The sequence below is a fragment of the Tinamus guttatus genome, unplaced genomic scaffold (assembly GCF_059628265.1).
Source record: "Tinamus guttatus ecotype Peru unplaced genomic scaffold, ASM5962826v1 Tinamus_guttatus_pri_ptg000198l, whole genome shotgun sequence".
Lineage (NCBI taxonomy): Eukaryota > Metazoa > Chordata > Aves > Tinamiformes > Tinamidae > Tinamus > Tinamus guttatus.
Window position 1 is genome coordinate 2870676 of NW_028288732.1, and position 12487 is coordinate 2883162.

The 12487-nt window shown below is 37.4% G+C and overlaps 1 protein-coding gene across 1 annotated transcript in view; it reads right to left on the reverse strand.

Annotated features, from left to right (window-relative positions):
* Positions 1-12487, reverse strand: part of NAALADL2 (N-acetylated alpha-linked acidic dipeptidase like 2) — a 212826-nt gene that overhangs the window by 13643 nt on the left and 186696 nt on the right. Inside the window, exon 12 of the mRNA XM_088523818.1 lies at positions 5320-5413. Within this exon, the coding sequence (XP_088379944.1) occupies positions 5320-5413 (94 nt within the window). The remainder of the gene's footprint in view (positions 1-5319; positions 5414-12487) is intronic.

A 12487-nucleotide genomic window follows, 5' to 3' on the forward strand; every position in this document is an offset into this window, starting at 1 on the left:
ATCACCACTTCTGGAAAAAACTGCTCTTCAGACTAGATAAGTAGTACTTAGTGACATCTAGTAGTTAGACACATGCTAGGAAAATATCTGGCAAAAAATCTTCATGGCGATTCCTCAGTCCTCAGTTAAAACTCTCTAAAAGAAGATATCAAAGAGCAATTAAGAATTTTTGTTAAATATAAGTCTTCTTTAGCATTTCATATGCTGCTACTACTTTTTTTTTTTTTCCTCCACAATCTTTTTCTTTTGTTTAACTAAAGTATTCTCATAGTGAATTTGGCCATAAGACTATGGAATCAAGGCCTCTCTAAAAGGAGAGATGTGACCCTAGAACAGGTTTTGTTTTTTTCCATAAAAACTAATAAAGAAATCCCTTATCTGTGTGAAGCATATGCTAATAACACATCTTGATGAAAATGCTCAGATGATACAGGGCATATAACCTGTGAAACCAATAACCTTCTTACAATTTCCATGCATATCCCAGCTAGTGGGCATAGCTTATCCTGGGAGTTGCGCTAGTATGGAAAGGTTAAAATTTACCCTATTAGACTATTTTAGTTTCAACAGAGCACTTAATATTTCAAGTATCATACAATATTTATCATTTTTATTCTGACTGTGATATAAACAATTGCAAATGTCAGCTATGCTTTTTCAATAGCGAAGGTAAGAGAAAAGGAAAATATGTCATTCTGAACTTGGAAATGAAGCCATTCAGACCACTCTTTCAAACAAACAAACAAACAAGAAGCACCAAATGCTCCCCCTATATCACCATAGGATGCATTTTGCCCCTAAAACCCTACATTCTATTTTACAGCCATAAGGAAAAAGCACTGCTTACACCTCAGTTTAAGACAGCATTCATTATGAAACACCAACACACAGACTCCTTTTTTTAATATTTCACTACAAAACTTGGAAATGTCTAAGATGACTGTTATCAGAGAGAACTAAGGACATAGCTTTAAGGGTGTCAGTACTTTTTTTCACAACACACCAAACCACTGCCAAGTGTGATTTATGCTTTGCACAAATTAAGAAGGTTGGAGTGGAAGGGCAAATGATTTTCAAAGAAAAGGATGCATTAACTAATAATGCCTTAAACATCTTGTGACACCTCTGGAGAGAAAAGATAAAATTGCAAGTGTTACTTCACCCGAGAGAAAACAACTCCACTTTATTATATTTTCTATTCTTTGTCCTTTTCCCAGTATGAATCATGATGAATCATCTGAACTAGCTGTTTAGTTGTTAAATAAATAAAATTGCAAGCACAAGGAACAAGGAAGTGACTCAAGAGTCTGCTTGCTGCTGATCACTGAATTATACTGTTGAATTTCATTACACTTGCTAACTGTAACTGGTTTTTATTCAAAAATAGGTTACATCAAATGGGTACTTATTGTAACAGTTGGATTGAATGCAATAGCCTTTCCCTGTGTAAGCAATTGCTCTTATGAAAGGTAATATTAGAGATTTAACATTTTTAAACCATGTTTGTGCCTTCTGGTATCAATGTTCTTGCCCAGGTGCACATACAGATGAATGACTGGGCACTGACGGATGAGCAGTTTAAGGCCTGGCACTTAGTTTTAGTAAACGTGGGCGAACATGTGGCTGTGTGGGAGCGAGAGGAGCACTTGCTCCAGATTTGGATTACCTTGGGCAGTCAGGATTGACTTGAGTGTGTTGTCATACCCACTAGGAGGATTTTTCATGCTGTGCAAAACTGGGACGAGAGGAAAATCTGAATGTGAAAGCTTTGTAGAAATCACCCTAAAGGGGGCAGAAACATAAATCCACAGATCTCCTCAGTGCAAAAATGATGTTGCCATCAGCTTGAATTTTGCTGCCTTGATTACTACTGGCCAAAGCAAACCAATTTGTTGTTGCTACAAAAAGCTTCTTTTCAAAGAGGCTGTCATGCTACTAAAAAGACATGTTGTGCATATTATAATGCATGTCAATACAGACAACGCTACTAAGGCCATTGCACAGAGCTGCTCAGCCATCTATAGGCTACTGATACAGAAGAGGTGCCTGTATTTTCCCTTCAGCACCAAATGCTTTATCCATGTAAAATGCGTTTTTCTCTGATGCTCAAGGCCCGGTGGAAGGTTTTTCGGTACTACTACATAACGCCTGTGAAAGGACACTGAAGAGATGTCAGGCTTCTGACATCATTATGGTCTCGAATGATAAGTAACTACTGAATTTTTCACCTCTGGAGGAGCCAAGAATTACGGGTGGAGACAATGAGGGGGAAACTCTCTGAGCATTACAGACAGCTGGAGAAGTAATTCTGAAAAGCACCATAAACCCTCCAGGAAATACGGTCAAGCAGTTAAAATGATCCCATGCTGAAGACCAGCAGATAGCTGCAGGCAATGAGATTGAGGCCATCAAGCAAATGACAAAGAATATGTCATATTTCTGCACTGATTTAAGAACTGAAAGTTCAGAGTGATGATTTGAAACGTACAGGTTGAGCTGCAGGCTGTAGAAAATCATGCAAACTTTTCCAGAAACAGCTTATCATGAAGCAGACTATTTCTAAACTTCCACATTGCCTGCTGTTAGCATCACAAGTACTCTAGCTACTGGAACATCTGTGGAGCTTGTATTTGCTGTGGGGAGAAGAAATGGCCTAACTCATGGGGAAAAAATTCCAAGTGGCCTTGCCTCTTTAAAAGGGGGAAAATCTGATCCCCAGTTACCTTGTTTTCATAGGCCACTCTCAGCTAGTGCATATCAGAGGCCGGCAGCAGCTTATCTCATTTGTTCAGCCGCTTCACTGACGGGCAATGAAATCCATGTCTTGGGAATCTTAACAGTCGTGCCTGGTGCTACTCAACCACCAGGCAGGTGCAACAGAGTAATATCTGAAAGGTCTGCCAGAGCCGAGGTGGGTCCAGCGAGTTTTAATGACAAACCCGTGTCACCTTCTGCGGTTAGGAGCACCTAAAGCAAGAGACAGGGTAGCAGCACAGCTGGCTGCTCCCTCCTTGCAAACCGCATGGTGAACTCGCTATTGCTGAGTCAGTTGGGTGCACAGCTAGAGAGAGGCTTTTGATCCATAGCGAGATGCTCTAACACCTCTGTCATCAATCCCCCGAGCTTGCTGTAAAATACTAAATGTTAATGAAGCTTGATTCCATGCAAGATAGGCTCCAAGGAGGAAGTCCAATCTGCACAGTGCTAAAAGCATTCAGCTGACAGCATGAATATGTTTTGAATAAAAATGCTTGCAGGTAATCCAACCATTTGTATCATTCACATACTGGATTTGATGTCTTGTCTGCTCCAGACCTCAAAAGATAAATTGGGTTTTCATAGTATGCAAGGCTTAGCAAGATATTCTTGTATTCGATTCAAGCTGCAGTGTGTCTTGACTTTAAATGTACTAAAGGCACAAACACGGTGCTACTGCAGCATGCAGTTAATAAGAATAATCTTTTTAGCCTATTTACAAATCTAATAAACAAAAAAATCGCATCTGTGATTGGACAGATCCTTGCAAACAGATACTGTAAGAAACTCTCTTGTGCTATGACTGCTCATCCCATTCTAAATTCTCCAAGTATTTAAAACATTAAGCCATACAAAATCCCTGTGTGTAAGGAACCACAAATAACTGTGTCACACTAGCATGGAGAAATTATGATTTGCAGCAGGCACATAACAGACACTTGGAAGAAATCTAAATGCTCTTGTTCTGGACGTGTGTTATCACTAGTCAATCTGACTGCTCTGTTCTCAACAGCTTCAATAGCCCAGGGAGGCAGATTTCAATCTCCGAACCAACTCATGACATTTATGACCTCCCAAGCTGAACATCAGCACCAGCAGATGCACAGAAGGAAAGGTGTCACCAGTCACAACCCTTCTTGTCAGGCAAACCCCAAAGCAGTAATTTGTTTTTAAGGGTTCTAGGGGGTGCAAGTGAAGAAGTGAGCACATCCTACTTAATAGTTGTTCCCCTAGTTGTTTGGAGGAATATGTCTCAAGTCATACGTAAACATGCAGTGGATGATAGTTTCCTAAAACCTGCCTCTGGAATTTAACACATACTAAGGATACCCAGCACATTACAGAACCGAGTTCTGTGAAAGGACATATCAGTACAGTATTAATAAATATTAAGACACACACATCCCTGTGTGAGAATGTCTAGGAAAGCACAAGACTGCAACTCAGTTACCCAGGTATTTACACATAACTACAAGAATGCAAGAAAGTCCAACAGATATTAAAAGCATTAGGAAAATTCTTTTTGAAAGGCCTTAGCATAGTATGAACACTTTTTATTTAAGACACAGAGATGAAGAAATAACAACATTTACCTCTGTTAAAATAAATAAATACTTTCCCCTTGCCAGTCCTAACAGCAGCATGCTTTGGAGCATGCTTTGAAAGTTCACAGAGCTGGGGGAATGACAATGATAGCATCTCCTCAGGGATGTGCCTTGGGTTTGATCAGTTCTGACCAAACTTTCAGCTTCTGAAGTACTGCAGTTTGCACTCACCCAAGAAATTCAGAGAGAGTTTGGCAGCTAAATTAGGAAAAGGTTTAATCTCCCAGCACCAAGTCACTCATATGCCCTCCACATCCAGCCTACTTTCAGCTAATCACTGAGAGAAGGGGAGTTGGATCTCGCTTGAATACACTGGAATATTAGAAGTTGTATGGGAGAAGGAAGACAGATGATCCTGAATGAGGGGGTGACACACATGAGCAAAAAGGGACAATGTGAGAACCTGGATGTCCTCTCCCTCCCTAGTTCTCAGGATTGAAGGTAAAAAGACAATTCTTTTCAAAAGCACTAGGAAGGTTTACTGTTCTGCAATACTACCAGAGGACATCACAATGATGTAAAAAGTAAGTTCCTCACAACATATTAGATAAAAACAACTGTATTAAAGAAGGAGGAAAAAAAAAAAAAAAAAAAAAAGACCAGCAGCCATCGGCTGTAAAAGGAATATAGCTTTGAATCCTCTCAACTGTGCTAAACTTAAGCAGATTAAGTCCAGGGCCATAGGCTTAATAAAGCTCTACTCAATACAGTACAAAAAGAGTGCAGAATGCTGCTGCTTTTATCATCAACTTCCCCACAAGCCCCCAAAGGCCACAAGACAATACAGAGCATCAGAAAGGAACCAGTTATTAGAAGTTATTAGAAAGGAACAAGCATTAGAAAGGAACATAGTAGTATCAGCTCTACAATCTTAGTGAAGCTCATTCATATCACACCATTCATCCTATACCCAGCACATAGGGCCAAATGGACAATATATTCCTTTAACAAAAATTACCTTTAAGATTGTTCTGAACTTCTAATGCGATGTCGAGGGCATTCAACGGCAAAACTGGTTCACTGGCAATTCGTAAAGACACTTGTGCTGTCAGCTGAAAAATATATATATATAAAAGAATACAAAAGAGTCAAATAATGTCTAACAGATTTAATAGTCAGCACTTCTTTTAGAAGAGTACGTACTTTTATTACATCGAATTTTCACAGAAGGCTGAATAAAGCCTCACAACATCTATTTGAAAAGGGGTAGGACTTTGTCTTTCTATTACAAGATAAACAAGTGTAAAATAGGATGATTTATGACCACACACAAGAATCCTGTGCAACACTTCTTTGGTCTGATGGGTTTCAGGTTTCCTTTGTCAAATAAAACATCGTCTTTCTAAAAACAGGAATACCTATTGTTTTTCTTAGGTTTCTTTTTTTTGGGCAAAAAATTTTGAGATTGAAATTCAAAACACATAAAAAAACATAGATGTACATAGAGTTACACCCCCTCTACATATATATATACTTATTTATATATAAATACACATACACACACACAGAAATATACTTTTTGCACTCTTTTGTAAATACACGCTTCTCACTCTTTCGTGATCGAACCCTTGGCTAAAATCACATAGTTAAAAGCAAATTGACCAGTAAATCTACCACCTTTGGAACAGACAGCTGACAACTTGACACAAAAGGTATCCAACTTCCAAGTTGGGCAAAACAAATTCTCTCTAGTTTTCAGCAAGAACCTCCCAGATGAGTGGAAGTGAACTCAGTTCACGTCAGGCTACACATTAGGACTTTGTGAATCTCAGTGGCATGAACGCTCCTTTTCAGCAGTCACGGAGAGGAGCCCAAGGACTGACTGGCCTGGGCACTTTTTCACCATGTAGAAGAAGGGCTCTACTGCTCAAAACCCAGAAATGTTACAGGGGCCATGTGTGTTTCTGCTCTATTATACCTATGCTGAGATTAAACAGAGGATTTCAGTCTCCAGGCTGCCAAGCCCGTTACTGTTCACGGAAGCTGTAAAACCACACTGACAAAAACATGCAAGAAACTTTCATTCATCTCCTTCCTATCTTGATATTGCAAAAAGAAAAAAATAGCTGTAGGGCTATGCTTGAAAATGGAGCGACGGCTGCAGGTAATGTTGATTGTGCTGATAAAAATGTGGACTGAATAGAACCATATTGTACAATACTTCCCAAAGTGTTAGAGGGGTTAGAATAAAATCTATCCTTCAAAGTCATGAGAGACTCACTCTGCTGAAAGTAGTATTTTAATTCTACCATACAAAACAGTAGGGAAGGACAGCAGTGCTAAGTGGCATTAAAAACAATAGTACTGCAATTGAGAAGGAAAATCCTCTATTGGGAAGGAGGATGAAGCCAGGGTAATATCAAAAATACAACTTTCCTGGAGAAACATTAACAGAACCCCAACAGCTCTTCCAGGAAAGCATTAAAGAAATGTGTTTCTTAACCTGGTCACTGCCTGATTTGAGTACAGCAACTAAAGGAGGAAGCTATGTATTTGACTGCATCCTACTTTGAAATAGAGACCTATTGTTAAACTACTAATATATACATTTAGGGAATAAAATCCTGCCAAAGGCATGGAGGAAAAGAAAGACGATGTACAACAGGAAAAAAAAGTAGTAAGGAATGAGGATATGTCAAAGATGTGCTCAGGAAAACTAAGGAACTAAAGATGCACTTGGAGGAAGATGAAAAATACTCCAGACATTCATGTTAAAATATTACACACTAATCTTTTATGATGGTCCTCCCAACACCCTAATGCTTGAAGGCCTTTGCATTTGCTGTCAGTGCTTATACACAGAAAACTCTGTGAGCTGAAAAACCCCAGCAAACACTGTTCTTTGGAGAATCAGAGAGGTGTCATGGAAGCAGAGAGATGGAAATTGTTAGGGCCAGCAGAGATGCACAATAACCTGTTTCCAGAAGGGGTTCTATATAATTCAGTCATAAGGAACTGACTAAATGACCAAACACTCTGCAAAATCTTTCCTTGTCCTTGCACTGAACTCCTTAAGGATGCAATTGCCCAAAATATTAATAATCTATAAATTGCTGTAGAAGAGCAACTGCAGCTATAAAATAATAGTCTATTAAATAGAAGGGAGCCCAAACACAGTAAGTATTACTATGTCACATAAAATTTTTTAACAACTTCCCTGACTCCCAATTTTTATAAAATAATTTAGTATATCTTAATGAAAGATACTTATTTATACCTAGCTGAGTGCATTTTGGGACATGAACATCTATACATGGCTACTTGTTCTTTTTAATCTGTTTTTGCATGGTTTAATAATAGAAAAAATAGAAATTCTTTTTTTTTTTCCCCCCTGAGGCATCAAAGGAGTATTAAAGAAGAGGGCACCAGTCCGTATCTTTTTGTTTCATCGTCTCCAGGATCAAACTCCTGTTGTGAACTCTTCCTCTTATTTTATATTTTCCTACAATTTCTACTTTTTTCTTTTTTTGTGTGCTATAAAAGCCCTTATTTTTCTCTCTTATTTATTCAAATACAACTACACCCTCAAAATCCTGTGACTGAAGCATTTTGGAATGCTTATAGTGTCAGTATGCTTAATATACAGACATTTGTATGCCAGTTAACAAGTAATAGGGGTGTTTATTAAATCACATACTTTGTAGTTTAACCTGGAAGAAATCAATCACATAAAGGAAATCTCCAAGCATTGATTTGAATGGAGCAAGTAACAAGGCTGCAGAAGCATCTTTTTTTTCCTTTTCTTCTGTATACACAAACTTCTGAGCAAAACACTGAACATACATGAAAATAAAGACAAGTTTCTACCCCCTTTTTATCTTTTAAAAATGGTCCAGACCGACTGTTGAATCATTAAAGACAAGAATAATTTAGGAAAGAATACAGATGACTATTCTCTCATAAATTGAAATGTTAAAGTAAAATAGCTGAATTCGCTCTCATACTGAACCAGGTATAACACTAATGACAACTTCTTAAATAAGATTTATGCACAGTAGTAGACACACAATATGCACAATAATTGATCCAACATATGCACAACTACCGAATCTAAAAAAAAAATGTTATAGCTCAAATGCTAATTGATTCAGAAATGCTTTCTTTTATGATGTTAGATAAAAAAATGGAAAATATTTCCACTTGATTTTGGGAAAGGTATTCTTCAGTAACCTCGATTAATGAACTTCCAATTATTTCAGAGATAATTAATGTAAAGCATAATGAAAATTGTATAGTTACACAGTATTTGCAAAATAAATCAGAATATTCCAAGCAGGTTTAAATCCATTAACTATGCAAGGTGAATTTTCAGTCCTTTAGGTTACAGATGAAACATTGTAATAGGAAGAAAATAACTATTATCATTAATTCTAATATATTATAATTACTGTATTATAACTATTATATTATAACACACATATATTATAATTGCTATATTATAATATATTAACTATTATATTAATTATTACATTACTCTGACTTTATCTCTTTGATCAAATTCTTTTCTCAGATTCTTTTTTTTTTAATCGCAATATCAAAAGCCAAAGAATTCCTTTCAAAAACTGATGGGGTTAAAAGAGAATTCAGTATAACATGATGCTCTTTGTAAATGCAGTTGGGGATTGTTTCCTCCTTCATAACATCATAACCTGCTGATTTAGGAACTATTTCTTCTTGGAAATTTACCCAACATGCAAAACTAAATTCACTTCAAATGCAGCTCTCAGGGACATTGTGTGGATCTGCATCACTTCCAGAAAAGTGTATGATCATAAAATAACTCGATTAAGTACACAATACCTATAAGTAAATTAGAATAATCTCTTACCTTGTTAACTCTTTCACATTATAAATGAGAAAATCTAACTAAAATGGAGTGTGTGGGGAGTTCTCACAAAAAATGCTTTTTTTGGCTCATCTGCTTTATCAGTGGGAAATCCAAACCGGCTTCCCTACTAGCTCAAAGCACTTTATTTGGCATGCAGAATTAAAAGAAAAAACAAACAAAAAACTGAATACTAAAAATCCAGGATATGGAAAAACCTAAGAGGCTCCACTCAGCCAGGAGTTTTTTGCACAGCTTGGGTGGTGCTTTTGGGACATGCTGCTATTGATTATGTCTTGCAGAGCCACCTCTCTAATGTTACATGTTTTTGACAGACAACACAGAGATGACAACCTGTCTTCCACTCTGTCATATGAGCAGAAACTTGTACGATGAATCAAATGAAAACATATTTATTGGATATGATGGTATGGAAATATTATGTATGACAGAGATAAGTCTGACAGAATAAACAGCCATATACAGTGTGTTGGCAGATTCTCTAACAAAGAAGTTCATATATTGCTTTATTTTTCATTTTTTCTCTAGTGAACTTGCACTTGGAGCTATGCACTAAATCTTGCCTGTGTGCCATGTAACCCTCAGTGGGTCTAATTCCATGCAACCCTCAGTGGGACTAAATGCTGAGCCTGTCCTTGCCACACTTTAGGAGCTTTTTAGTAACATTAGGAGGGCTAAATTCTAAATAGACCTCTCAGAACCATCAAACACAAAGTTACAAACAAAATTAACTTAAAAAAATCAGCTGAACTGCTTATCTTGTTGTGAACATTGCTCTTTGGCAATGCTATACCCCAATTTTACCTGCTCAAGTGACTTAGATACTACAAGCCAGAATTGTGCACAACACCTCTGTATTTCAATCCACATATTTCTACAACATCCCTTTTATTCTTTCCTGAAGTCTATCATTTTCAGATTATATTATTGTTATTACATTATTGTATTTGATGCATAGTAAAGCCACTTTTAGCTTGCCAATACCTGTGTGCTTTCAGCACACCACAGCGGCTCATGTACCAAGAGTGCATCAACTGATACCAGAAAGCAGATAACGTAGTGTAGGTTGCGTGGTCCTGCACGTGTAGGATTCCCAACCACAGGCCCAAACTGCACGGGTGTCACTGGCAATCTGAACTCTGGGCCTCCATCTCCCTCTTTGAAAGCTGGCAGTATTGTGTTTCCAAGCTGCATTTCTCCACACACCTTGCCCTTCTCCCTGCACACACGTTATCTATGAAGTTCATGGTTGATGAAAGAGCATGAAAAAACACTGTGCTATTCAGGTTATTCAATAGCGACAAGTTGAAAATGACCTTGCTACCACTTGTTCTTCTGCTGCTTTTTCTTCCTTTTTTTTTTTTTTCCTTTTTTTTTTTTTATAAAAAAGTGAATGAAAAAGTTTAGCTTTTGCAACTGGCTGTAGCACCATCTCCAAGCAGGTTATCTCTTTGTCTCTTTGCATTGGTAAGTTTCTTTCTACATAGTACTGTGACCTGCAGAGATTTTTTTGTCAGCAATCCAAACAAGCATAAGCAATGGTTATGTCCACATGCTTGCCAATAAGGGCTAAATCTTGCTCCCCTCTCAGAATCCAAACTGTTAAAAAAGTTAACATTCCCCAACCTCTCCATCCTTCAAAATTAAAGATATGCTTTAAAAATACAATTATTTTGATTTTTTCTGCCTTTTTTTAGACTTTCTGTCTACTTCCTTCATATTACTTTTTTAGTTTCATATATATATTTTTTAAAGCAGGCATGAGAAATGGAATTTTTTTTAGTGAAAGATGATTTCCAGGCAGCAGCATGATTTGAGCACCTAGTATTATGGGATGAATGACAGAAATTGTGAGACTAACAAAAAAATAATGAGCATCTTTAAAACTGGCATCTTGATGGACTTTAGAAAATTTTCCTGCTTAATCAGGTAATACAGTTATTATTATTATTATTATACCAATCATAAAAAACCCTAACAGACTTTCTTGAGGACTGACAAGAGCAGCATGAGTTAGGATCACGGGAAAACCAGCATTTCATTGACCGAATATTTCTCTGAATCCCAAAGAACGTTTTCCTGATTAGACAAAGAAACCGAATAGAAATCTGGCCATAAATCCACGAGCACGTTTGTTTCGAACAAAAGCTGACAACTTCACAAAATCCAGAACTTTGAATTCAGAAAATGCAGAAAGTGGACTAATTCAATCGGTGGTTTTCTGTCCCTATTCAAATATATTTGGGTCTCTGACAGTTGAACACATCGCGTTTTGGGTCAGTAGAGGGCTCTCGCAGAGAAGAGTACAACGATTCTGCGGCTACGCTAGGGGAACTAGAGCATGATAATTCCTAACCGAGAGCTGTTTCTGAACAAGGAAAGTACGGAAGTTATGAGGTCTTATAAATATTACAAACCCTATTTCCACACCTCCTCCCGTGATTGCCTACTTAGTTATTCTCAGAACAGGAAATACGGATTGGGAAGTAAAAGCATTAATGAACAAAATACGGATTCTCCTCTTGGTAGGGACCCTATACACGGGAAACAACACTTAGGTATTTCCATTAAGGTGGCACGCATTTCCACTATGTGTATCACCATATACAGCTTTTTCTACATGGCTTCATGATGAGGCGCTGAGGCACTGAGAGATTAAGGTCGCAAGTATTCTCTAATACTCAGTGTGCAAGACAAATATGAAGTATATGTATTTTTTCCTGTTTTAAATTGTAATGTCTACCTACAGTAAATGTCATGAGAAGTGTCATATTAGAAAAGATAAGACATATTAGTATGGATTCCTATATACTGACAGGAAAGCACAGGATACTGTGATTAACAGCTTGGATATTTCATATTTAATAGGTCTAGAAATCATCACACTCTTCAATACTATCAGAGGCCAAGACTGAGCGGCTGCCAGCTACCAAATACCAGTTCTTTCCCCGATCTATGTTTGTGCATAAGACTGAAATCAGGATGTTAGTTCAACCAACCCTTCTCATTCATGAGATATAGACAAACAAAGCACAGTAAGATGTCATTTAGTAAGATAATTGATAATTTTGTTAATAGCTGCCAGACAGTTGTCTGGGTCCTGCCTGTCTCAAGAATCAGACAGTAATGACAAGTAACAAATATTTAAAAAAAAAAAAAGAACAAAAAAAGGCAGCAGTAGAGGTCTGCATTTGGTCACTCAGATTTACAGGCATTCTACAGTAATGTAAATCTCAGGATAGCAAGTGGTTAACTGCTTTCCTGTCCTAATTAATCAAAG